This window comes from Mesoplodon mirus, assembly GCF_964341445.2.
Source record: "Mesoplodon mirus genome assembly, chromosome: 5".
In the NCBI taxonomy this organism is placed as follows: domain Eukaryota; kingdom Metazoa; phylum Chordata; class Mammalia; order Artiodactyla; family Ziphiidae; genus Mesoplodon; species Mesoplodon mirus.
In genome coordinates, this window is record NC_138980.1 from 48,603,693 (window position 1) to 48,630,300 (window position 26,608).

General features: G+C 39.3%; 1 protein-coding gene across 3 annotated transcripts in view; it reads left to right on the top strand.

Moving 5' to 3' along the window:
* SOX30 (SRY-box transcription factor 30) overlaps positions 1-26,608 on the top strand; it is a gene marked incomplete at its 5' end in the record, with an annotated part of 66,860 nt that overhangs the window by 8,150 nt on the left and 32,102 nt on the right. For 2 of the 3 annotated variants that reach the window (XM_082621269.1, XM_082621270.1), the window contains one exon: positions 25,037-26,006. In XM_082621269.1, coding sequence (XP_082477395.1) covers positions 25,037-26,006 — 970 coding nt within the window. Of the gene's footprint in view, positions 1-23,685; positions 23,813-25,036; positions 26,007-26,608 lie in introns of those variants that run through there. The other variant, XR_014294083.1, reaches the window with a different exon arrangement.

The window sequence follows — 26,608 nt, forward strand, 5'->3', positions numbered from 1 at the left end:
AGGCGGCCTCTCAACCACTGCGCCACCAGGGAAGCCCTATGGTTTGCATTTTTTTCTTATTAGTCATCAATTTTATACACATAAGTGTATACATGTCAATCCCAATCGCCCAATTCATCACACCTCCACCACCACCACCCCCGCTGCTTACACCCCTTGGTGTTCATACGTTTGTTCTCTACATCTGTGTCTCAAGTTCTGCCCTGCAAGCCAGTTCATCTGTACCATTTTTCTAGGTTCCACATATATGTGTTAATATACGATATTTGTTTTTCTCTTTCTGACTTATTCACTGTGTATGAGAGTCTCTAGATCCATCCACATCTCAACAAATGGCCCAATTTTGTTCCTTTTAATGGCTGAGTAATATTCCATTGTATATATGTGCCACATCTTCTTTATCCATTCGTCTGTTGATGGGCATTTAGGTTGCTTCCATGACCTGGCTATTGTAAATAGTGCTGCAATGAACATTGGGGTGCATGTGTCTTTTTGAATTATGGTTTTCTCTGGGTATATGCCCAGTAGTGGGATTGCTGGATCATATGGTAATTCTATTTTTAGTTTTTTAAGGAAACTCCATACTGTTCTCCATAGTGGCTGTATCAATTTACATTCCCACCAACAGTGCAAGAGGGTTCCCTTTCCTCCACACCCTCTCCAGCATTTATTGTTTCTAGATTTTCTGATGATGCCCATTCTAACTGGTGTGAGGTGATACCTCATTGTAGTGTTGATTTGCATTTCTTGAATAATTAGTGATGTTGAGCAGCTTTTCATGTGCTTCTTGGCCACCTGTATGTCTTCTTTGGAGAAATGTCTATTTAGGTCTTCTGCTCATTTTTGGATTGGGTTGTTTGGTTTTCTAATATTAAGCTGCATGAGCTGTTTATATATTTTGGAGATTAACCCTTTGTCCGTTGATTCATTGGCAAATATTTTCTCCCATTCTGAAGGTTGTCTTTTCGTCTTGTTTATGGTTTCTTTTGCTATGCAAAAGCTTTTAAGTTTCATTAGGTTCCATTTGTTTATCTTTGTTTTTATTTCCATTACTCTAGGAGGTGGATCAAAAAAGATCTTGCTGTGATTTATGTCAAAGAGTGTTCTTCCTATGTTTTCCTATAAGAGTTTTATAGAGTCTGGTCTTATATTTAGGTCTGTAATCCATTTTGAGTTTATTTTTGTGTATGGTGTTAGGGAGTGTTCTAATTTCATTCTTTTACATGTAGCTGTCCAGTTTTCCCAGCACCACTTATTGAGGAGACTGTCTTTTCTCTATTGTATATCCTTGCCTCCTTTGTCATAGATTAGTTGACCATAGGTGCATGGGTTTATCTCTGGGCTTTCTATCTTGTTCCATTGATCTATGTTTCTGTTTTTGTGCCAGTACCATATTGTCTTGATTACTGTAGCTTCATAGTGTAGTCTGAAGTCAGGGAGTCTGATTCCTCCAGCTCCATTTTTTTCCCTGCTTTGGCTATTCAGGGTCTTTTGTGTCTCCATAAAAATTAAAAATTTTTTGTTCTAGTTCTGTAAAAAATGCCATTGATAACTTGATAGGGATTGCATTGAATCTGTAGATTGCTTTGGGTAGTATAGTCATTTTCACAGTGTTGATTCTTCCAATCCAAGAACGTTGTATATCTCTCCATTTGTTGGTATCATCTTTAATTTCTTTCATCAGTGTCTTATAGTTTTCTGCATACAGGTCTTTTGTCTCCCTAGGTAGGTTTATTCCTAGGTATTTTATTCTTTTTGTTGCAATGGTAAATGGGAGTGTTTCCTTAATTTCTCTTTCAGATTTTTCATCATTAGTGTATAGGAATGCAAGAGATTTTTGTGCATTGTGTATCCTGCAACTTTACCAAATTCATTGACTAACTCTAGTAGTTTTCTGGTGGCATCTTTAGGATTCTCTATGTATAGTATCATGTCATCTGCAAACAGTGACAGTTTTACTTCTTCTTTTCCAATTTGTATTCCTTTTATTTCTTTTTCTTCTCAGATTGCCATAGCTAGGACTTCCAAAACTATGTTGAATAATAGTGGCGAGACTGGACATCCTTGTCTTATTCCTGATCTTAGAGGAAATGCTTTCACTTTTTCACCATTGAGAATGATGTTTGCTGTGGGTTTGTTGTATATGGCCTTTATTATGTTGAGGTAGGTTCCCTCTATGCCCACTTTCTGGAGAGTTTTTATCATAAATGGGTATTGAATTTTGTCAAAAGCTTTTCCTGCATCTATTGAGATGATCATATGGTTTTAATTCTTCAATTTGTTAATATGGTGTATCACATTGATTGATTTGGTTATTGAAGAATCCTTACATCCCTGGGATAAATCCCACTTGATCATGATGTATGATCTTTTTAATGTGTTGTTGGATTCTGTTTGCCTGTATTTTGCTGAGGATGTTTGCATCTATATTCATCAGTGATATTGGTCTGTGATTTTCTTTTTTTGTAGTATCTTTGTCTGGTTTTGGTATCAGGGTAATGGTGGCCTCACAGAATGAGTTTGGGAGTGTTCCTTCCTCTGCAGTTTTTTGGAAGAGTTTGAGAAGGATGGGTGTTAGCTCTTCTCTAAATGTTTGATAGAATTCATCTGTGAAGCCATCAGGTCCTGGACTTTTGTTTGTTGGAAGATTTTTAATCACAGTTTCAACTTCATTACTTGTGATTGGTCTGTTCATATTTTCTAATTCTTCCTGGTTCAGTCTTGGAAGGTTATACCTTTCTAAGAATTTGTCCATTTCTTCCAGGTTGTCCATTTTATTGGCATACAGTTGCTTGTAGTAGTCTCTTAGGATGCTTTGTATTTCTGCGGTGTCTGTTGTAACTTGTCCTTTTTCATTTCTAATATTATTGATTTGAGTCCTCTCCCTCTTTTTCTTGATGAGTCTGGCTAATGGTTTATCAATTTTGTTTATCTTCTCAAAGAAGCAGCTTTTAGTTTTATTGATCTTTACTATTGTTTTCTTTGTTTCTATTTCATTTATTTCTGCTCTGATCTTTATGATTTCTTTCGTTCTGCTAACTTTGGGTTTTCTTTGTTCTTCTTTCTCTAGTTCCTTTAGGTGTAAGGTTAGATTGTTTATTTGAGATTTTTCATGTTTCTTGAGGTAGGCTTGTATAACTATAAACTTCCGTCTTAGAAGTGCTTTTGCTGCATCCCATAGGTTTTGGATCATCGTATTTTCATTGTCATTTGTCTCTAGGTATTTTTTGATTTCCTCTTTGATTTCTTCAGTGATCTCTTGGATATTTCATAACATATTGTTTAGCCTCCATGTGTTTGTGTTTTTATGATTTTTTCCCTGTAATTCATTTCTAATCTCATAGCATTGTGGTCAGAAAAGATGCTTGATATGATTTCAATTTTCTTAAATTTACCAAGGCTTGATTTGTGACCCAAGATGTGATCTATCCTGGAGAATGTTCCGTGCACACTTGAGAAGAAAGTGTAATCTGTTCTTGGATGGAATGTCCTAAAATATCAATTAAATCTATATGGTCTGTTGTGTCATTTAAAGCTTCTTTTTTCTTATTTATTTTCATTTTGGATGATCTGTCCATTGGTGTAAGTGAGGTGTCAAAGTCCCCCACTATTATTGTGTTACTGTCGATTTCCTCTTTTATAGCTGTTAGCAGTTGCCTTATGTATTGAGGTGCTCCTAAGTTGGGTGCATATATATTTACAATTGTTATATCTTCTTCCTGGATTGATCCCTTGATCATTATGTAGTGTCCTTCCTTGTCTCTTGTAACATTCTTTATTTTAATGTTTATTTTATATGATATGAGTATTGCTACTCCAACTTTCTTATGATTTCCATTTGCATGGAATATCTTTTTCCATCCCCTCACTTTCAGTCTGTATGTGTCCCTAGGTCTCTTGTTGACAGCATATATATGGGTCTTGTTTTTGTATCCATTCCGCAAGCCTGTGTCTTTTGGTTGGAGCATGTAATCCATTCACACTTAAGGTAATTATCGATATATATGTTCCTATGACCATTTTCTTAATTGTTTTGGGTTTGTATTTGTAAGTCCTTTTCTTCTCTTGTATTTCCCACTTACAGAAGTTCCTTTAGCATTTGTTGTAGAGCTGGTTTGGTGGTGCTGGATTCTCTTAGCTTTTGCTTGTCTGTAAAGCTTTTGATTTCTCCATCGAATCTGAATGAGATCCTTGCTGGGTAGAGTAATCTTGGTTGTAGGTTCTTCCCTTTCATCACTTTAAGTATAGCATGCAACTCCCTTCTGGCTTGTAGAGTTTCTGCTGAGAAATCAGCTGTTAACCTTATGGGAGTTCCCTTGTATGTTGTCTTTTTTCCCTTGCTGCTTTCAATAATTTTTCTTTGTCTTTAACTTTTGCCAATTTGCTTACTACGTGTCTCGGCGTGTTTCTCCTTGAGTTTATCCTGTATGGGACTCTCTGCACTTCCTGGACTTGGGTGGCTATTTCCTTTCCCATGCTAGGGAAGTTTTCGACTATAATCTCTTCAAATATTTTCTCAAGTCCTTTCTCTCTCTCTTCTCCTTTTGGGACCCCTATAATGCGAATGTTGTTGCATTTAATGTTATCCCAGAGGTCTCTTAGGCTGTCTTCATTTCTTTTCATTGTTTTTTCTTTATTCTGTTCTGCAGCACTGAATTCCACCCTTCTGTCTTCCAGGTCACTTATCCGTTCTTCTGCCTCAGTTGTTCTGCTATTGATTCGTTCTATTGTGGTTTTCTTTTCAGTTATTGTATTGTTCATCTCTGTTTGTTTGTTCTTTAATTCTTCTAGATCTTTGTGAAACATTTCTTGCATCTTCTCGATGTTTGCCTCCATTCTTTTTCCGAGGTCCTGGATCATCTTCACTATCATTATTCTGAATTCTTTTTCTGGAAGGCTGCCTATCTCCACTTCATTTAATTGTTTTTCTGGGGTTTTATCTTGTTCCTTCATCTGGTACATAGCCCTCTGCCTTTTCATCTTGTCTGTCTTTCTGTGAATGTGGTTTTTGTTCCACAGGCTGCAGGACTGTAGTTCTTGCTTCTGCTGTCTGCCCTCTGGTGGATGAGGCTATCTAAGAGGCTTATGCAAGTTTCCTGATGGGAGGGACTGTTGGTGGGTAGAGCTGATTGTAGCTCTGGTGGGCAGAGCTCAGTAAAACTTTAATCCTCTTGACTGCTGATGGGTGGGGCTCGGTTCCCTCCCTGTTGGTTGTTTGGCCTGAGGCAACCCAACACTGGAGACTACCTGGGCTCTTTGGTGGGGCTAATGGCAGACTCTGGGAGGGCTCACGCCAAGGAGTATTTCCCAGAACCTCTGCTGCCAGTATCCTTGTCCCCATGGTGAGCAACAGCCACCCTCGCCTCTGCAGGAGACCCTCCGACACTAGCAGGTAGGTCTGGTTCAGTCTCCCCTGGGGTCACTGCTCCTTCCCCTGGGTCCCGATGAGCACACTACTTTGTGCGTGCCCTCCAAGAGTGCAGTCTCTGTTTCTCCCAGTCCTGTCGAAGTCCTGCAATCAAATCCCACTAGCCTTCAAAGTCTGATTCTCTAGGAATTCCTCCTCCCATTGCCACACCCCCAGGTTGGGAAGCCTGACATGGGGCTCAGAACCTTAACTCCAGTGGGTGGACTTCTATGGCATAAGTGTTCTCCAGTCTGTGAGTCACCCACCCACCTAGCAGTTATGGGATTTGATTTTACTGTGATTGCGCCCCTCCTACCGTCTCATTGTGGCTTCTCCTTTGTCTTTGGATGTGGGGTATCTTTTTTGGTGAGTTCCAGTGTCTTCCTGTCGATGATTGTCCAGCAGCTAGTTGTGATTCTGGTGTTCTCAGAAGAGGGAGTGAGAACACGTCCTTCTACTCCACAATCTTGGTTCCCAACTCTGCATTTTTACTTACCCCCTACACATTTAATGTTTTTGACATCATATTTTACATCATTTTATTTTGTGCATCCCAAAATACTTATTATGGATATAGAGGATTTTTACTATTTTTGTCTTTTAACCTTCCAAATAACTTTATAAGTGGTTGATCTACTACCTTTACTATATGATTGCCTTTACTAATGAGATTTTTCCTTTCATAATTTTCATATTTCCAGTTGTGGTCTTTTCTTTTCCACTTAGAGAAGTCCCTTTAATGCTTCTTTTAAAGCTGGTTTGGTGGTGCTGAACTCTTTTAGCTTTTGCTTATCAGTAAAACTCTTTATCTCTCCTTCAGATCTGAAGCAGATCTGCCTTGCTGGGTATGGCATTCTTGGTTGTAGACTTTTTCCTTTCATCACTTTGAATACATGATGCCATTCCCTTCTGGCTTGCAAAGTTTCTGATGAAAAGTCAGCTGAGAGTCTTATGGGAGTTCTTGTGCATGTAACTAGTTGCTTTTCTCTGCTGCTTTTATGATTTTTTCTTTATTTTTTGTCATTTTAATTATTATGTATCTTGGGGTAGACTTCTTTGGGTTGGGTTCATCTTGTTTGTGACTCTGTTTTCCTGGACCCTAGTATCTGTTTAATTTCCTATGTTAGGAAGGTTTTCAGCTATCATTTCTTCAAATAAGTTCTCTGCCCATTTCTCACTCTTCTCCTCTGGGACCCAACGTTAGTACACTTGATGTTAGTACACTTGATGTTGTCCCAAAGGTCTCTTAAAATTGTAAGATAACATTTTTAAAAATTCATTTTTCTTTTTTTCTGCTCAGCTTGGGTGATTTCCACTATTCTGTCTTCCAGTTTGGTGATCTGTTCCATCTAATCTACAGTTGATTCCTTGTAGTATATTCTTTACTTCAGTTATTATTTGTTTCTTTATATTTTATAATGCTTTGTTAAACTTCTCACTGTTTTCATATATTCTTCTCCTGGGTTCATTGAGCATCTATATGATCATTTACCTTGAGCTCTTTATCAGGTAGATTGCTTTTCTCAAATTCTCTTAGTTCTTCTTCTGGGGTTTTGTTCCTTTGTTTTGAACATATTCCTCTGTCTCCTCATTTTGCCTAATTCTCTGTTTGTTCCCATGTTTTTGGTAAGTTGGTTATGTTTCCTGATCTTGGAGAAGTGACCCTGTGTTGGAGATGTCCTATGAGGCCCAGTGGTACATTCCCCTCTGATCACCAGAGCTATATGCTCTGGGGTGCCCCCTATGTGGGCTGCATGGGCCCTTCTTGTGGTGGGAGTGGCCCCCAGCTTGGTTGGCTGTTAGGCCTTGCCTCATGAGGTGGCTGCTGGTCTACTGGTGGGCAGGTTCAGACCCCAAAATGGCCAGCTGTGGGACCCTTGGGGCCCAGAGCTGGTGCTGGCCTGCTGGTGGGCAGGTAAGTCCCTGGTGCTAAAAGGCTGGAATGAGGCTCCAAAATGGTGCTTTCCAGCACCAGTGTCCTTGTGGTAGAATGAGTTCCCAAAAATCATTGCCACCAGTAACTATGTCCCCAGTGGGAGTCCTAGTTGCCTCCCACCCCTTTGGGAGGTTCTCCAAGATCAGCAAGTGGGTCTGACCCAGGCTCCTTTTATTTTATTTTATTTTTAATTAATTTATTTATTTTTGGCTGCGTTGGGTCTTTGTTGCTGCACGTGGGCTTTCTCTAGGTGCTGCGAGCGGGGCTACTATTCGTGGCGGTGTGTGGGCTTCCCATTGCAGTGGCTTCTCTTGTTGCGGAGCATGGGCTCTAGGCGCGCGGGCTTCAGTAGTTGTGGCTCACAGGCTCTAGAACACAGCCTCAGTAGTTGTGGAGCACAGGCTTAGTTGCTCCTTGGCATGTGGGATCTTCGTGGACCAGGGCTCAAACCTGTGTCCCCTGCGTTGGCAGGCGGATTCTTAACCACTGCGCCACCAGAGAAGTCCCCCAGTTTCCTCTTAAACTGCTGCCTCTGCACTAGGATTCAGAGCATGTGAAATGTTGTATGCAGTCTTTAAGAGGGGAGTATCTGTTTCCTACAGCCATCTGGCTCTCTTGCATGCAAGCCCTGCTGGGCTTCAAAGCCAGACATAATGGGGGCTCATCTTCCTGGTACAAAACCCCTGGGCTGGGAAGACTGATGTGGGCCTCAGATCCCTTGCTCCTTGGGGAGAGCCTCTGTAATAGTTATTTCATCCCATTTATGGGTTGCCTATCCTGGGGATAAGGGTCTTCACTCTACTGTATCTCCACCCCTCCTACCCATCTCATTGTGGTTCCTTCTTTATACTTCTAGGTGTGGAAAACCTTTTCTGCTAGTCTCCAGGTCATTATCTTAGATATTTGCTCTGTAAATCGTTGTACTTTTGGTGTGCCCATGGCAGGAGGTGAGCTCAGGGTCTTCCTACTCTGCCATCTTAGTCACACCTCCTCCATGTTTGACTTTTATTACTGGTTCTGACTGGCTGGGGAACAAAAGTGGTTGAATGCTAATACACAGAATTTCCCCTCTAAATATTTCCAGCATAGTTTTCCTTTGTTTCTGTGAAGAAACATCAACTTGGGAAGAGAATTCAAGAGATTTCAGAGACTGAACCACATCACATCACTGATACTGCATGAATTTACACCGTTTAAGGAAATCTTTTCTCTCTGTAATATTTTGTTTTTGAAGATCACTACTTGAGAACACATTTTTAGGCAGAATCTCAGAAACTACTACCTCCTTGGATTTGACTCATCATGGATGCAATCTGGAAGTTATCCTCCTCTTTAAATTACTATATTTAAAAGTACAATTCTGTGATTATAGAATTTCAGGATGAGTAACTGCAATTAAATCAGAATCTAAGCAGAGTGACTCTCTCTATATCCAAAATATCTTTACTCTCTAACTATATTTAGGCTTTGTTTTACATACGTCTGAAGATGAACATCATCTTTTCCATTTCCACACTGAATTTTGGCCCAAATTATCTTTATTTTCCCAGTTAACCAGGCTTGAAAATTTGGAATCATTGTTGGCTCTTCCCTATTTTTCTCTAATAATAATGGCTAACATGTTCAGTGTTTGTTACTTGTGAAATTCTGTATTGGGCCCTTTATATAGAATATTTAATATCCTCACAACAATTCTTTTAGGTATATACTATTATTACACCCGTTTCATAGCTGAGGAAACAGCTTTATAGAAATTAAGTGACTTTCCCAAGGTCACATAGCTAGTAAGTGGTATAGCCAGGGTTGGAAGCCAGAAATGTAATACCTGAGGTTATGTTCTTAACCATCTTTTCTACACTGCCTCCTAATGACATCATCACATTGATTTACAGATTTATCCATTCATTTATTATCTATTCATTGCACAAACACTTCTTAAGCAATCATTCTAAATCAGAGACTATAGAAGGAGCTAGGAATTGATTAAGACAAGGTCCCTACTCTAACTGTTTAGCGAGAGAAGCATGTTAACAAAAAATTCAAGCATATTACAAGTGTTTAATAAATGTTATTTTTGTTTCCCTTTCTATCAATTTGCATGCTTTGGGCTGAAAATAACTTGGAACCTGACTTACAAAAACTTAAACAACATGGGAAATTTACTTACATCACAGAAAAGTTTGGAGTTTGGCAGTTCCATGGTCCATTCAGTGGCTCAGTGATGCCATCAAGGATTGGAACACTTTTAATTCTTCTGCTTCACTATCCACACAATATATATGAGAGCTCTCTCCTCATGTTCAGAAAATGACTGCCATGGTACCAGACATAACATCCTCACACTATAACATCTAAAGCAGAGGGAAGGAAATGAACAGAAAAGAGCTTTTTTGTATATCTGCTCTTTTACAGGGAAAAAAATTTTCCCCCAGAAGCATCCAACATACTGCTCTTTATGTCTCAGTGGACAGAGCTTCGGTCACATGCCCACCACTATACCAACCTCTGACTATGGGGAACAGTACTTGGCACAGTGCCTTCTGAACAAAAGCAGGGTTCTGTTAGCAAGGAAAAAGATGGAGGATAGGCAACCAATAGTATTGCCATATCCCCCTTCCAATATGAGTGCCAAAATAGAGGTATACAGAAAGTGCTGTGAAAGCATTTATTAGATAAAGAAATGTTTCACTCTGGCTAGAACTACTGGATTTTTAAAAAATTGAAGTATAGTTTATATATAAGTTATAGGTATACAATATAGTGATTCACAATTTTAAAAGAGTATGTTCCATTTATAGTTATTATAAAATATTGGCTATATTCCCCCTCTAGGAGCTTTATGGTACTTGGTCTTGTACTTAGGGGTCTTTAATCCACTGAGTTTATTTTTGTATATGGTGTTAGAGAATGCTCTAATTTCATTCTTTTACATGTAGCTGTCCAGTTTTCCCAGCACCACTTATTGAAGAGACTGTATTTTCTCCATGGTATATTCTTGCCTCCTCTATTGCAGATTGATTGGCCACAAGTGCATGGGTTTGTTTCCGGGTTCTGTATTCTGTTCCACTGATCCATATGTCTGCTTTCATGCCAGTACCATACTGTTTTGATGACTGTAGCTTTGTAGTATAGTCTGAAGTCAGGGAGTGTGATTCCTCCATCTCTGTTCTTCTTTCTCAAAATTGTTTTGGATATTCAGGGTCTTTTATGTTTCCATATAAATTTTAAAATTATTTGTTCTAGTTCTGTGAAAAATGCCATTGGTATTTTGATAGGGATTGCATTGAATGTGTAGATTGCTTTGGGTACTATGGTCATTTTAATATTAATTCTCCCAATCCAAGAACATGAGATATCTTTCCATCTGTTTGTGTCATCTTCAATTTGTTTCATTTAGTGTCTTATAGTTTTCTGAATACAGATCTTTTTATCTCCTTAGGTAGGTTTATTCCTAGGTATTTTATTCTTTCTGACTCAGTGGTAAACGGTATTGTTTCCTTAGTTTCCTTCCTGATAGTTCATTGTTAGTGTATCGAAATGCAACAGATTTCTGTATATTAATTTTATATCCTGCAACTTTACCAGATTCATTGATGAGCTCTAGTAGTTTTCTGGTGGTGTATTTAGAATTTTCTACGTATAGTATCATGTTATCTGCAAACAGTTTACTTCTTTCTTTCCAATTTGGACTCCTTTTATTTATTTTTCTTCTCTGATTGCTGTGGCTAGAACTTCCAAAACTATATTGAATAAAAGTGGCAAGAGTGGGCATCCTTGTCTTGTTCCTGATCTTAGAGGAAATGCTTTCAGCTTTTCACTGTTGACTATGATGTTAGCTGTGGGTTTGTCATATATGGCCTTTATTATGTTGAGGTATGTAGAACTAATGACTTTTTAAGGATCGGTACATTTAAGCTGAGTCTTGAAGGGTAGATAGGAGTTTACCAGGCAAAGGACGAATATATCAGAACACTAGAGATGATGGACCTTAAAGAGTATTTAGTGCAAACTCTATTCAACACATGCATTTCCTTCACAGTATTTTCCAGATCTGCCTCATTCCTTTCTATGACCTATGCCTCCAGCCAAGTCAAAGCCAACAGTGCTTTGGCCTCCTCACTTTGGTCAACAGTGATTATATGTAGTAGGAGGTCCAAGATAAAATAAATGCGATAACATTTTTGCCAGCTGACCAAATACTCTTTTGATCAAAATAAGGTAATAAAGGACATAATAGGCACACTGTAAGGGGCCTTAAATATTTGTTCCTTTCTCAGCTTCTTTTCTCTCTTTTCCCATCTTTCCCATTTATTAACTATCTTACACTCTTATTTTAGGGAACACCAAAATTGAAAAGCTATCACTTACTTTTATTCCTCTGATAGAAATGAAATAGAAACTGAAGGGCACCATATAATAGAGACCAAAGAGCTCTACTTACTCTTTATTCAGCATTAAAACTATATTAGTTATCCTCTGCTGTGTTTCAAATTATCCCCCAAACCTAGTGGTTTAAAACAATAATAAACATTTATTATCTCACATACTTTCTGTAAGTCAGGAATTCAGTAGATTAGCTGGGTGCTTTCAGCTCATGGTCTTTCACGAGGTTGTAATTAAGATGTCAGCTGGGTGTATAGTCATTTGAAGGCTTGAATGGGGCTAGAGGATCTACTTCAAATATGATTCACTTACATGACTGTTGGCAAGAAGCTTTAGCCCTCTCCATGTGAGCTCTTCATAGGGCTACTTGATACACAGAAGCAGGGTAAATTAGCAGAGAAAACATGAATCATTAGATGGTGTTAGTATAACTAGATTACTATATGAAATTAACTTGGGTCCCTATTTTATATCACATAAAAGTTCCATATAGATTAAAGGCCTAACTATAAAGGTAAAATTATAGAACTAATGGAAGAAAATATAATAGAATTTCTTTGAGAAATCTGGGATGGAAAAATATTTCTTAAACAAGACCCTATAAGCCTAAAATATAAGGTGAAAAAATGACAGATGCAACCACATTAAATTAAGGATTTCTTTTCAACAGAGGATGTCAGAGACAAATGAACAGATGAGTCACAGATAAGAAGATATTTCCAATGTTTGAATATCTGTAATAAACAAGGGACTCATGCATATCAACAAGGAAAAAGTGGAAAACACAATAGTAAAGTGGCAAAGGGTCTTAATGTACACATCATTGATGGGGAAAGGTGAAAGACTAATAAGTTTATGAAGAGATGCTCAACCTATCTAAAGATCAGAGAAGTGCAAATTAAAACAACAATTGGATGCTTCTATACACTGATAAGATGGGCAAAATTTATTGAACAAAACCAAGTGTTGGTAAGGAAGTTGGAAAAAGGAAATCCTTATGTACTGCTGTTAGAAGTTTGAAGTGGAATAGCCACCTGGGAGAGCAATCTGTTAGTGAAGAGTTGTATGTGCATACCTTCTGGGTATATCTGCAGAGCAACTGCTGTATAGGTTTATGAGGTCTTGTCCACAGCAACACTGCTTGTGGTAGGAGCTCACTAGAGGCACCCAAGAGTCCACCATTACAGGAATGGAGAAGTAAAAAGTGATGCACAGAATGCATAATTCAGAAGCTCAGAACCAGATTTACCTATATGACAAGGGTAATCTGTTTAAACTTGTGCTTCATAAGGGCAGAAAGTAGATCAGTGGTTTCCAGGGCCTGGGAAAAGTAATGGGGAGTAACTACTAATGGGTTTGAGGTTTACTTCTGGGATGATGAAACTATTCTGGAATCAGATAATGGTGATTGTTGCACAATGTTGTGAACATACTAAAACCCACTAAATTACACACTTAAAAAAAACACTAAAAAAAAAAATCAGGGCTTCTGTGGTGGTGCAGTGGTTAAGAATCCGCCTGCCAATGCAGGGGACACAGGTTAGAGCCCTCGTCTGGGAAGATCCCACATGCTGTGGAACAACTAAACCCATGCACCACAACTACTGAGCCTGCGCTCTAGAGCCTGCGAGCCACAACTACTGAGCCCATGTGCCTAGAGCCCATGCTCCGCAACAAGAGAGGCCACGATGAGAAGCCCACACGCAACAACGAAGACCCAACACAGCCAAAAATAAAAACAAATAAAAGTTTTAAAAAAATCAGTGAACATATTCACCATAGAAAATACAGATAAGCAAAAAAATTTCCAAAAAGTATGCTGCGAAAAAAATAAGAAACAAACTGAGTCTATATCTAGGATGACATGTGTAAATTAAAAAATACATGTATACACAAAACATTGTATATCACTAAATGGTACATATATAACCGAGGTTCCATTAAGTATTTTAAAGGGGATGGGGGCTTCCCTGGTGGTGCAGTGGTTAAGAATCCATCTGCCAATGCAGGGGACACAGGTTTGAGCCCTGGTCCAGGAAGACCCAACATGCCGCAGAGCAACTAAGCCCGTGCGTCACAACTACTGAGCCTGCGCTCTAGAGCCCGTGAGCTACAACTACTGAGCCTGCATGCCACAACTACTGAAGCCTGTGCACCTAGAGCCCATGCTCTGCAACAAGAGATACCACCGCAATGAGAAGCCCGTGCACTGCAACGAAGAGTAGCTTCTGCTCCCTGCAACTAGAGAAAGTCCACGTGCGGCAACAAAGACCCAACGCAGCCAAAAATAAATATATAAATAAATAAATTTATTTAAAAAAATAATAAAGTGGGTGCCTGGGGGATGGAGGTGAGGGAGGGTAGAACTGGAATGGGAATGGAAATGGTGAATGAAGGAGAAGTGTCATAAAAAAATAAAATGACATGATATGACATGACATAAAATAAAACAGGAATGAGGACTGCAGTAGGTAGAATAATAGTGCCTCCAAAGATGTCCGTGTCCTAATCCTAGGAATGAATGTTTTACCTTATATGACAAAAGAGATTCTGCAAATGTGATTAGGGATTTTAAAATAGTGAGACTATTCTAGATTATCTGGGTGGGTCCAGTGTAATCACAAGGTTATGTAAAAGATGGAAAGGGAGATAAATGAGCCAGAGAAGGTGAGGTAGTGATGGAAGCAGGGGTCAGAGCGATCCAGCTGTTAGCTTTGAAGATAGAAGAGGTTCATGAGCCAAGAAATGTGGGCAGCCTCTAGAAAGAGGAAAAGTTAAGGAATGGATTCTTTCCTAGAGCCTCCAGAAGGAATGCAGCCTTCGTGACATCTTGGTTTTAGTCCCATGTGACCCATTTCGAAATTCTTACCTAAAGAACTATGTATGTGTTGTTTTAAGCCACTACATTTGTGGTGATTTGCTACAACAGCAATAGGAGACTAATACAGGCACTTGCACAAACCAAAAATAATAATCTGCTGGTCTATGGAAAACAATTAATTCAATTCTCTGCACTGAAAGCCTCCCCACCAAAGTCTATCTTCCCCCATAAACAATTAGCACTTGGTTCATTCTGTGTTTGTTCTAAGAATTACCATGGCACCTATAATATGAAATTTCTAAAATGTAAGTTCAATTAAACTCATAATTTTTTAAAGATAAAAATACACCTTTTCCACTAATTTCCATGGATATTTGGTTCCTGTTTGTATTAATCTGCTTAGGCTGCCCTAACAAAATACCACAAACTGCCTTGCTTAAACAATAGACATTTATTTTCTCACAATTATGGAGGCTGAAAGTGCCAGATCAAGGTCCAGTAGAGCTGGTTCCTGGTAAGAGCTCTCTTCCTGGCTTGTAGATGGTCATCTTCGCACTATGTCCACATATGGACTTTCCTCAGTGTGTTCTTGAGGTGATTACAGGAATGGAAAGAGTTCTCAAGTGTCTCTTCTCATAAAGATACTAATCCTGTCAGTTCAGGACCTCACCATTATGACCTCATTTAACCTTAATTACTTCCTTAGAGATCCCATCTCTAAATATAGGCACACTGTGGGTGGGGGTGTAGGGCTTCAGCACAGAAATTTGGGGGGCCTCAAACATTCTGTCTACAACATTGTTTTATTGGATTCATTTTAAGTAACCTTCTTTGAGGACACTGTTGTGACCCTGAACAGTTTTGGTATGAATTTAAAATTTCTTTTAAAAAGGTAAGTTGTGTAAGGGAAGAGGAATCATTTGTCTTATTCTCTGTTATATTCCTAGTGCCTAGCACAGAGCTTGTCACATTCTAGGGGTTCAGTAAATATTTACTGAATGAATAAATCAGTCAGTCAGCGAATGGAAATTCTCCTCTAGGCCTTCCTTAGTCAATGGAAAAGAACCAATCCCAGAACTTTCTGTAACACATTACCTATTAAGAAAAGAAAACGGGGGCTTCCCTGGTGGCGCGGTGGTTGGGAGTCCACCTGCCGATGCAGGGGGCGCGGGTTCGTGCCCCGGTCCGGGGGGATCCCGCGTGCCGCGGGGCGGCTGGGCCCGTGAGCCACAACTGCTGAGCCTGCGCTCCGCAGCGGGAGAGGCCGCAGCAGTGAGGGGCCCGCGTACCGCAAAAAAAAAAAAAAAAAGAAAAGAAAACGGAATATATTAGTTTCCAAGGGCTGTTATAACAAAGTATCACAAACTAGGTGGCTTAAAACAACAGACATTTATTCTCTCACAGTTCTGGAGACTAGCACATTCAAATCAAGACTGATTCCTTCTGGAAGTTCTGAGGGAAAATCTGTTCAATGCCTCTTCCTAGCTACTGGCGGCTCTCAGCAATCCTTGGCATTTCTTGGCTTGTAATGCATCCCTCCAATCTCTGCCTACATCTTTATATCATCTTCTCTGTGTCCTCTCCTCTTCTTATGACACTAGTCATTGGATTTAAGGTTCACCCAAATCCAGTATGATTTCTTCTCACTTGTTAAGTAATTACATCTCCAAAGACCCTATTTCCAAATAAGGTCACATTGTAAAGTTCTGAACACTACAAGGAATCTGATGGCAGATAGATTTCCATCATTAAGTAAATAAATAAATAACACTTCATGCTATGCCTTATATAAACTGTCAAGGAACCAACTACTGAAATTAATATTTTATGTTATTTGACAATTATTATTGATGCCCTTCCATGAGAGATAAGAGAAGAGAGCAAGAGTCTATCAGACCCATTAACAAATCAAAAGATAGCTTTCTGTGAATAGAAACTTACTGTGTGTGAGTGGGGTTCAGATATTGAATTTAGCAGGTAAAAACTTCAAAGGAGGTGTTAAGAATATGTTCAAAGAATTATAGAAAAGTATGATAATAAATAGGAAATCAATAACTAGAATTATTAAAATTTGGAATTCTAGAGTTAAAAAGTACTACAATTAAAATGAAAATTTCACTGGACACCTCAAAAGTAGAATTGAGATGGCTGCAGAAAGAATCAGCAAGCCTGAAGATTAGACTGGATCAATAGAAATGATCTAATCCAAAGAATACAGATAAAAAGGACTGAAGAAAAATGAACAGAGCATCAGAGACTTACAGGATAATGGTAAGGGTCCCAACATGTGTTAATGGGAGTCCTCAAAGGAGAAGAGAAAGCCAATGGGTAGAAAAAAAAGTACATGAAGAAATAATGGTTAAAACTTTTCCACATATGATTTAAGAGAAAACAAAACGTACAATCCAAATCTCAACAAATCCCAAGTAGGATAAAAATAAAGAGAACCATACCTACACTTATTACAGTCAGACTCCTGAAAACCAAAAACAAAGAGAAAACTGTGAAAGCTGCAAAAGAAAAATGACTCACTATGTATGGAAGAAACAAAAGTATAATTACTGGCTGACTTCTCAGAAACAAGAGCATAGTGGAATGACATATTCAAGGTGTTGAAAGAAAACAAGTCAACCATGAATTCTACATCCAATTAAACTAGCCTTCAAAGATGAAGGTGAAATAAAAATATTTGCAGATAAACAAAAATGAGAGAAGTTGTTGCTAGCAGACTTGCCTTCCAAAAAATACTAAAGGAAATGATGCTTGACAATAACTTGGATCTGTGGGAAGGAAAGAAGAACATGGGAAATAGTAAATGTGTGGGTAAATATAAAAGACTACATAATTTTTCTCTTATTTTCTTTGAAAACCACAAGCTTGTTTGAGGCAATAAATATATTCCTCTATTATTTGGTTTATAATATATATAGCCATAATATATATTATAATAATAGCATAAAGGAAGGAGGAGGAAATGGAGTTCTACTGGTGAAATGTTGCAATATTTTATCAGAATCAAGTCAGTATAGGAAGACTGTAGAAGACTGTGATAGGTTAAAGATGAATATTGTAATCTAAAGAGCATGCATGTTTGTGTGCACACACACTAAACCTCATAAACTCATCCAAAAAAATCAACAGAGGAATTAAAATTGTAGGCTAAAAATATTTGTGTAACCAAAGGAAAGCAGTATAGGAGAAACCAAAGAACAAAAAGCACAGAGAGGGCTTCCCTGGTGGTGCAGTGGTTGACAGTCCACCTGCCGATGCAGGGGACATAGGTTCGTGCCCCGGTCCGGGAGGATCCCACATGCCGCGGAGCGGCTGGGCACGTGAGCCATGGCCACTGAGCCTGCACGTCCGGAGCCTGTGCTCCACAACGGGAGAGGCCACAACAGTGAGAGGCCCACGTACCACAAAAAAAAAAAAAAAAAAAAAAAGCACAGAGAAAACAAGTTCCAGAACAACAGACACAATTCTAAGCATATCAATAATTACATTAAATTGTACAGGACTAAAAACTCCACTTAATAGGCAGAACAATCAGATGGGATTAAAAAGCATATTCTGTTTACAGGAGAAATACTTTATATTTAAAATAAAACACATCAAATGTAATAGGATGGGAAAAGGTATACCAAGCAAACAGTAACCATAAGAAAACTGGAGAGGCTATATTAGAATAGATTTTAATAACAAAAATATCACTAGAGACAGAGAGGGATATTTCATAATGACAAAAAGGTCACTTCATGGGCTTCCCTGGTGGCGCAGTGGTTGAGAGTCCGCCTGCCGATGCAGGGGACACAGGTTCGTGCCCTGGTCCGGGAGGATCCCACATGCCGCGGAGCGGCTGGGCCCATGAGCCATGGCCGCTGAGCCTGCGTGTCCGGAGCCTGTGCTCCACAATGGGAGAGGCCACAACAGTGAGAGGCCCGCGTACAGCAAAAAAAAAAAAAAAAAAAAAAAGGTCACTTCATCAAAAAGTTACAACAATTACAAATATACTTGCACCTAACAAGACAGCCCCAAAATATGTGAAGCAAAATTTGACAAAATCAAAGGAAAAATAGACCATTCAGTAACTATAGTTGACATTTCAATATTTCTCTCTCAATAACTGATAATACTAATAGATTTGACAAGAAGCAAATCAGAAAGGATACAGAATACTTGAATATTATTAAACAGCTAGAATGCTCTACCCAACAACAGTAGAATATACATTCTTCTCAAGTACACATGAAACATTCTATAGAATAGACCATATGCAAGGTGATAGAACAAGTCACAATACATTTATAAGGACTGAAGTCATACAAAGAACATTCTTTGACCACAGTAGGATTAAATTAGAAATAAAGAGCAGAAGGAAATTTGGAACATCTCCATAGAGTTGGGAATTAAACAGTACGCTTCTAAATAAATCATTGGTCAAAGAAGAAATCACCAGAGATATTAGAAAATATCTTCTACTGAATGAACACAAAATCATGCCATAGCAAAAGTAATGGAAAGCAGGTAAAGCGGTGCATAGAGAGAAACTTATAGCTTTAAATGCTTCTATTAGAAAAGAAATGATTTAAAACCAATAACTTAAAAAATCAACTAACTAAGCTTTCATCTTAAGAAATTAGGAAAAGAAAAGCAAATCAAACCCCAAGTAAGTAGAATGAACAAAAGAATAGAGCCCATAGCAGAAATTAAAAGAAAAAAGCTAGCAGAACAATAGAGAAAAATCAGTGAAACTGATGGTTGGTTCTTTGGAAAGACCTATGGAATTGACAAAACTTTAGTAAAAGGACCAAGATAAAAGAGAAAAGATACAGATTACCAAAATTAGGAATGAAAAGGAAACATCCTGAACTCTACAGAAATTTAAAAGATTATGAAGAAATATTATGAACAACCTTATGCCAACAATTTGACAACTTAGCTGAAATGGGCAAATTCATAGACAGAAATTATCAAATTGACTCGAGAAGAAATATAAAATCTGAATAGACCTATATCAAATAAAGACATTAAATTATTTGACTTACTAAAAAATCTTCCTACAAAGGAAAGTCCAGGCCCAGATGGCTTTACTGGTGAACTCTATCAACATTTAAGGAATTGATAATACCAATACAATACAAACCCTTTCAAAACTAGAAGCAAATGGAACACTTTCCAGCTCATTTTACCCTGATACCAAAGTTTCAAAGATATCACAAGAAAACTACAGACCAATATCCATCATGAATATAAATGCTAAAATTCTTAAAAGAATAGTTAACTGTGTATAATACTGTATAAAAAAGATTATACATTATGACCAAGTAGGTGTATCCACTAAGGCAGGCTAGTTTAACATCTATCAAGTAATATAATACATGTAGTAGTAACAGACTAAAGCAGGGGTCAGCAAACCACAGCTCAGAGACCAAATCTGGCATGACTTTTATTTTTTTAATAAAGTTTGATTGGAAAACAATCATGCCCACTAATTTATGCATGCTCTATAATTGCTTCCATTCTACAATAACAGAGTTGATCGGTTGCAACAAAGATCATATAGCTCACAAAACCAAAAATATTTACTATATGGCCCTTTCTGGAAAATGTTGCTGACCTCTAGACTAAAGGGGAATATGACAATCTCAAAATATGTAGAAAAAGCTTTTGATAAAATATCAATATTTACAATACATCAGAAATCAAATCATTTGCAACTGTGTAAATTTAAAATGAAAAAATTTAGATGTGAATTTAAAAAAAAGCATTTGATAAAATGCAACAAACATTCATGATAAGGCTCTCAACAAACTAGGAAAGAAGAGAAAGAAACATCTTTAATTTGATAAAAAGGCAGCTACATAAAACCTACAACTAACATCACCCTTAAAGATAAAAGACATTGCTTTTCCCCTGACACTAGGTACAAAGCAAAGATGTCCACTCTCACCACTTGTATTCCACACTAGACCGGAGCTTCTAGGCAGTGCAGTAAGGCAATGAATACAAAATCAATACATAACCAACTAGAAATGAAATTAAGAAAACAATTACATTCATAACAGCATCAAAAATTAAAGTATTTAGAATGAAGTTAACAAAAGAAGTGCAGAACTGTACACTGAATATTATACAACATTGTCAAGAAAAATTAAAGACTGAAATAAATGGACATATATTCCATGGCTGCAAACTGACTCAATATTGCTTAGAAGTCCATTTTTCCAAAACTGATCTATAGATCCAGTGCAGGCTACCTAAATTAGCAGGCCTGTTTTTGGTGAAAATTGATAAGCTGATACTAAAATTTATATGAAAATCTAAAGGATCAAGACTAGCGAACATGATTTTGAAAAAGAGCTAAGTTTGAGAACTTATATGACATAATCCCCAAATTTACCATAAAGATATAGTAATCAAGACAATGTGGTATTAGCATAAAGACAGACATAGATCAGAGGAACCGAACAGAGTTCAGAAATAAAGCCATGCATATATTGTCAATTAATTTTCAACAAAAGTATTAAAGTAATTCAATGGGAAAAGGATAGTTTTTTCAGCAAATGGTACTGAAACAACTGTAGGGTGTTAGGTAAGGAACTAGTTCTTTCTTTGCATAAAAATTAACTTGAAATGGATCATAGTGCTAAATGTAAGAACTAAAACGAAACTCTTCTAGAGAAAATCACAAGAGAAAAATCTTTAATCTTAGGTTAGGCAATGATTTCTTAAATATAATCAACGGCATATTGACAAATTGGACTTCATCAAAGGTAAAAATGTTGCTCTTCAGAAGACAGCAAAAAAAAAAAACAGAACAAAAAGACAAGCCACAGACTGGAAGAAAATATTTGTAATACATATATCTAATAAAGAACTTATATCCAGAATATATTAAGAATCCTTAAAAATCAAAAATAAGGAAATCAACAACACAATCTAAATAATAGGCAAAAGAAACTTCAACAGAACTAGGCAATAAAGATTTATGAGGGGCTTCCCTGGTGGCGCAGTGGTTGAGAGTCTGCCTGCCGATGCAGGGGACACGGGTTCGTGCCCCGGTCCCAGAAGATCCCACATGCCGTGGAGCGGCTGGGCCTGTGAGCCATGGCCGCTGAGCCTGCGCGTCCGGAGCCTGTGCTCCGCAACGGGAGAGGCCACAGCAGTGAGAGGCCCGCATACCACAAAAAAAAAAAAAAAAATTTATGAATAGCAACTAAGCACATGAAGAGATGCTCAACATTATTATTCACTGTGAATTATTATTCACTGTTTTAAAACACAATTATTTACTATTATATACTACTACTATAATATATTCTATATATACTATATAGAATGGGTAAAATTTAAAAGGCGTTTGACAGCAAATATTGGAGAAGAGGTAGAGAAACTGGGACCCTCATATGTTGTAGGTGGAAATGTAAGATGATACATTTTGCAAAGCAGTTTGGCAGTTTTGTAAAATGTTGTACATACACTTACCACATAACCTAGTAAGTCTGCTCCTAGGTGCCTACCCAAGTGAGATGCAAACCTATGTCCCCACAAATATTTATACATGAATGGGCATCATATTCAAAGCAGCCAAAACCTAGAAATAATCCAAATGCTCATCAGCCAGTCAATGGATAAACAAAATGAGTGGGAGACATCTTACAATAAAATATCCCTGAATAATTAGGTATTTCCATACTATGGAATACTACGCTGTAATAAAATAAAGAACTACTGATACATTAAACTTGGATGAACCTCAAAAACATTATGCTAAGTTAAAGAAGCCAGACATATAAGCCTACACATTATTTGATTCGATTTATATGAAATTTCTAGAAAAGGCAAAATTATAGAGACAGAAAGCATATAAGCGGTTGTTTGGGGTTGAAGGTGGGAGCATATATTGACTGCAAACGGGAACAAGAGGACTTTTTGAGTTACCTTACCCCAACTTTTTTGAGTTTTTGAAAATGTTCTGAAACTGGATTGTAGTGATGGTTACACAACTTTAAATATTTATTAAAAACACATCAAATTGTACATTTAATTGTAAACATTATATATAAATCACACCTCAGTAAAACTGTTTTTTGTTTTTTAAAAAAGATTGCTTTCTGCTTAAAATATACTCCCCGTATACTATTTGCACTGCTACCACAGAGGACTGACACATCACGTGCTTTGAATTACTCATTCAGATTGGAATATGTATTAGTCTTGCACAAAATCAACACTACCGTGATTTATTCCTCTGCCTCTTTCACTAGCCTTTGTTTTGTCAGTGGTTCTCAAAATGTGGTTCAGGGACTGACTCAGAGTGTCTGCTAGGTTAACACTACTTTCATAATAATTCTTAGACAATATTTGCCTTTTTTCATACTCTCATGAGTGTACAGTGAAGCTTTCTAGAGCCTATATGGCATGAATTACAACAAACTGAATGCAGAAGCAGCCGTGAGAATCCAACTTTTTTTTTTCAACTAAGTCAGACAGTAGATTCACAATTCCACTCTTCTAATTTGGGGGAAAACATAGTTTTATCATGATAATGTGTTATGTTAATATGTAATGGGTTTATTATAGATACTTAAAATGAATTGATAACTATTCATTAATGAATGAATTAAAATGAATTGATAACTATAACTAGTCCTCAGTTTTTATTTATAATATGGCAAATATTGACAGATAAAACCACATAAATAAAAGCTCTTTGAAATCTTCAATCATTTTTGTGAATATAAAGGGTTCCTGAGATAAAAATTGGAGATCCACTGCCCTTGACTACCTGCCAGTTGTAAGAACTCCTATTTGCCACATTTGACAACAAGGCATTAGAGAGTTGGGTCAGGTCTTCTTTGAGAGCTAACTTGTTCTGGTGGCAAAAAATGATCTGCTTCAAGATAAATCTATAGCTTTTAATCAGGACATCACTTAGAAATGTAACAAATGTTAATACAAGATTTCTTCTTTCTTTTGGTGATATTTAATGGAAACAAACACAATACAGTACTAGTAAAAGGAGAGGCATAAGCACGCAAAGGACTTGAAGCAATGCCTAGCATAAAAGTAAGCCCTTAATATAGGTAGTGATTATTACTATTTTATATCAGACTACGACAGTCTTTATTCATTCAACAGGTATTTATTGAATGTCTACTATACGCCAGGCTCTATGGTTGGCATTGGAGATTTACAAAACACAGTCGGCCCTCAAGGAGTATAAGTAAAGTGGAGGAGGCAGCAGAATAATGCCATAAAGAAATATGTAAGTACGAATTGTGGTAAGAACTTTAAAAGAGGTGATGGAGGTATGAGTCCATAAAGGAGATTTGACCTGATTTTCAGAGTCAGAGAGCACGTCTTTGAGGAAGTACTAGTTGAGGTGCAATTCCGAATAGGAGCAGGAGGTGTTAAGGAGACACAAGGGAGAAATACAAGTGAGGGCATATTCAAACATCTTTGAAGTAGGAGAAAGAATGAGGAGACGCAGTGTAGCTAAAGCTGGGGCTAGAGTGGTAAATAGGAGAACTACAGCCCACGCCATTTGGGGCCTTACGGACCTTGCCAAGACCTTAAACCTTTACTGCGTGGCCTGAGAAGATTTTTTTTGGAGAGAGGGTGTGGGAGGACTAGATTTGTATTTTTCAAAGATTCTTGGCAACTGGAGCGTAGTGGGACAAAAGCGAAAAGCAGGGAGACTATTTACAGAGCTATAGCAGTATCCAGGTGAAAGATGATGTAAGAGCAGAACAGAGTAATGGCAGGAGAAACGGAAAGAGGTGGATGAATTTGGGATGTATTTTGCAAGCAGGGCCCACAGGAGTGGTGATAAATGAAAAGTTTAACTAGCACAGTAATGGCCAAATCGAACACTCTTCCCAGCAAGATCAGCTAAGAGGGTTATTGAGAAGTTGCAAAATTTGCCTTCTTTTCCCTTGGCACAAATCCAAAGACCCCGGTGAGGGTCAGGGCCCACGGGGTATTCTGGAATTGCAAACCGCTCATACAAGGCAGGTATCTCCAGCTCTTGTGAAGAACTCACACAGCTTTATCTCCCGGAGGTCAGTGGCGGGGAACCGCTCTGTTTCCTGGGCAACGCCATTGTCGTGCGCTCCAGACGGGGGAGGGGTAACTAAGGACAACGGCCGGTAGAGAACTCCGAAAGAGAGGGAGAGTCACAGGGGGAAAATGGGCAGCACGTGCCGCGGACCCGGCCGTAGCGGGTGATTCGAGGGCTCGGTACCAGGGGTGCGTGGAGGGCGGGAGGAGCAGGAGAACGTGCCTGTGATTGGCGGGCCGGGGTGGTGGTACCAAGACGCTTGTGGTTGAGCGAGGCCAAGACCAAGGGCTGCTTTATGAACCGCGTAGGGTTCTGGGTATCAAAGGCCTTGGAAGGGTCTTAACTGAAAAGGGGAGGGGAGAAGCTCGCCAACAAACGGCTGAGCTCACAATCCGGGCCAGGACCGGGCCGGGGCGTCCCCCTGCCCCCATGGAGAGAGCCAGGCCGGAGCTGCCGCCTCAGCCGCGCCAACTGCCGCGGGCGAAAGCCCCGCGCCCGCTGCGCCCCGCTCCGCCGCCGGTGCCTGTCGAGGGCGCCTCTTTTCGGGCAGCGGCCGCGGGGCCCTCTGCGTCGCCGCCCGCCCCGTGCGCGGCCGCCATTGCGACCGTAGCCTCGTCGTGCGGGGAGGCTCCGGCGTCGGGCGTACAGCCCGCGGCACGGCGGGTACTGCAGGTGAACCCGGAGCAGGTGTTACTGCTGCCGCCTGGGCCACCACTGCCTCAGGCCCGGGAGGAAGGCACAGCCGCCTCTGCCGCGGAGGCGCGGCTGCTGCAGCCGAGGCCCGAGCTGCTACTTCTGCTGCCGCCGCCGCCGCCGCCCCTGGCGTCCGAGGGTGCCCCCTGCAGGCCTCAGTTGCACCCTGTGCAGCCCCTGCCGGTGCACGTTAAGGCAGAGAAGCAGGAGCCGGACCCCAGCTCGGATCCGTCAGTGGGACCTCGGAGGGCCGTCAAGGCGGGCCCTAAGGCTTCCATGGCGGCGAAGGCGGGAGGCCCCGGGCCGGCCCTCGACAGCCCTCGATGGGACGAGAAGGGCAAGTTGGAGGAGGAGGAGGAGGTCATGAGCTACACGGCGACGAAGGAGCCTGAGAGACTCCGCGAGGACTCCAGGCTCGGCACAGCGCCCGCTTCCAGTGGCCTGGTCCATGGCAGCCAGGATGTCATCCTGACCCAGCCGTCCATTGCCTTTGGGCCGCACCAGCAAGACCTCAAGATCCCTTTGACTCTTCACACCGTGCCCCCTGGGACCCGGATCCAGTTTCAGGGGCCTCCACCTTCAGAGCTGATACGATTGACCAAGGTCCCCTTGACACCAGTGCCTATTAAAATGCAGTCCTTACTGGAGCCTTCTGTAAAAATTGAAACCAAAGGTGTCCCGCTCACCGTGCTTCCCTCAGATGCAGGTATTATCAGACGGCAGGGGAATCATCTGGTTTTCAAACTTCGTCTATTGCCCCGTAGCTGACATGTCAGCTGTTGAGAAGCATAAACTAGAAAAATAAAATAATGGGTTCAGGGCAAAGTCTGCAAAGGTATCACTTCTGACTTGTACATATACCAGTAAAATACGCTAACACGTTCAAGATTCCCAAACATTAAAAATAATAATTTTTTTAAGGCCCAGTGAAGGATGAGATTTAGATGTGACTAATGTTTATACACAAAAATAGAAATAGTCTTGCTAGATAACACAAAGCCCTCAGTTTATATGCTACAGATAATCAACATTTTAAAATATTGTATTATATAGCAGCTCAGTATTTTTACATGTGTCAAGAAACAAGAAAAAATAGTGTTTAATGAAAAAATAAACAGGAAAGTTTATACTGGATATAGAGGTGATTTATCTTCTTTAAAAATGAAGAGTAAACATTTTCTAGGAGAAAACAGTACATAATTAATTGTAATGGTATTCTAAAAGCTAAGGACTTATAGAAATATAGAAAATGAAAACACTGTAGAATAAGTTGTTTTCAAAGAAATGACCACAGTTACAGTAGTAACA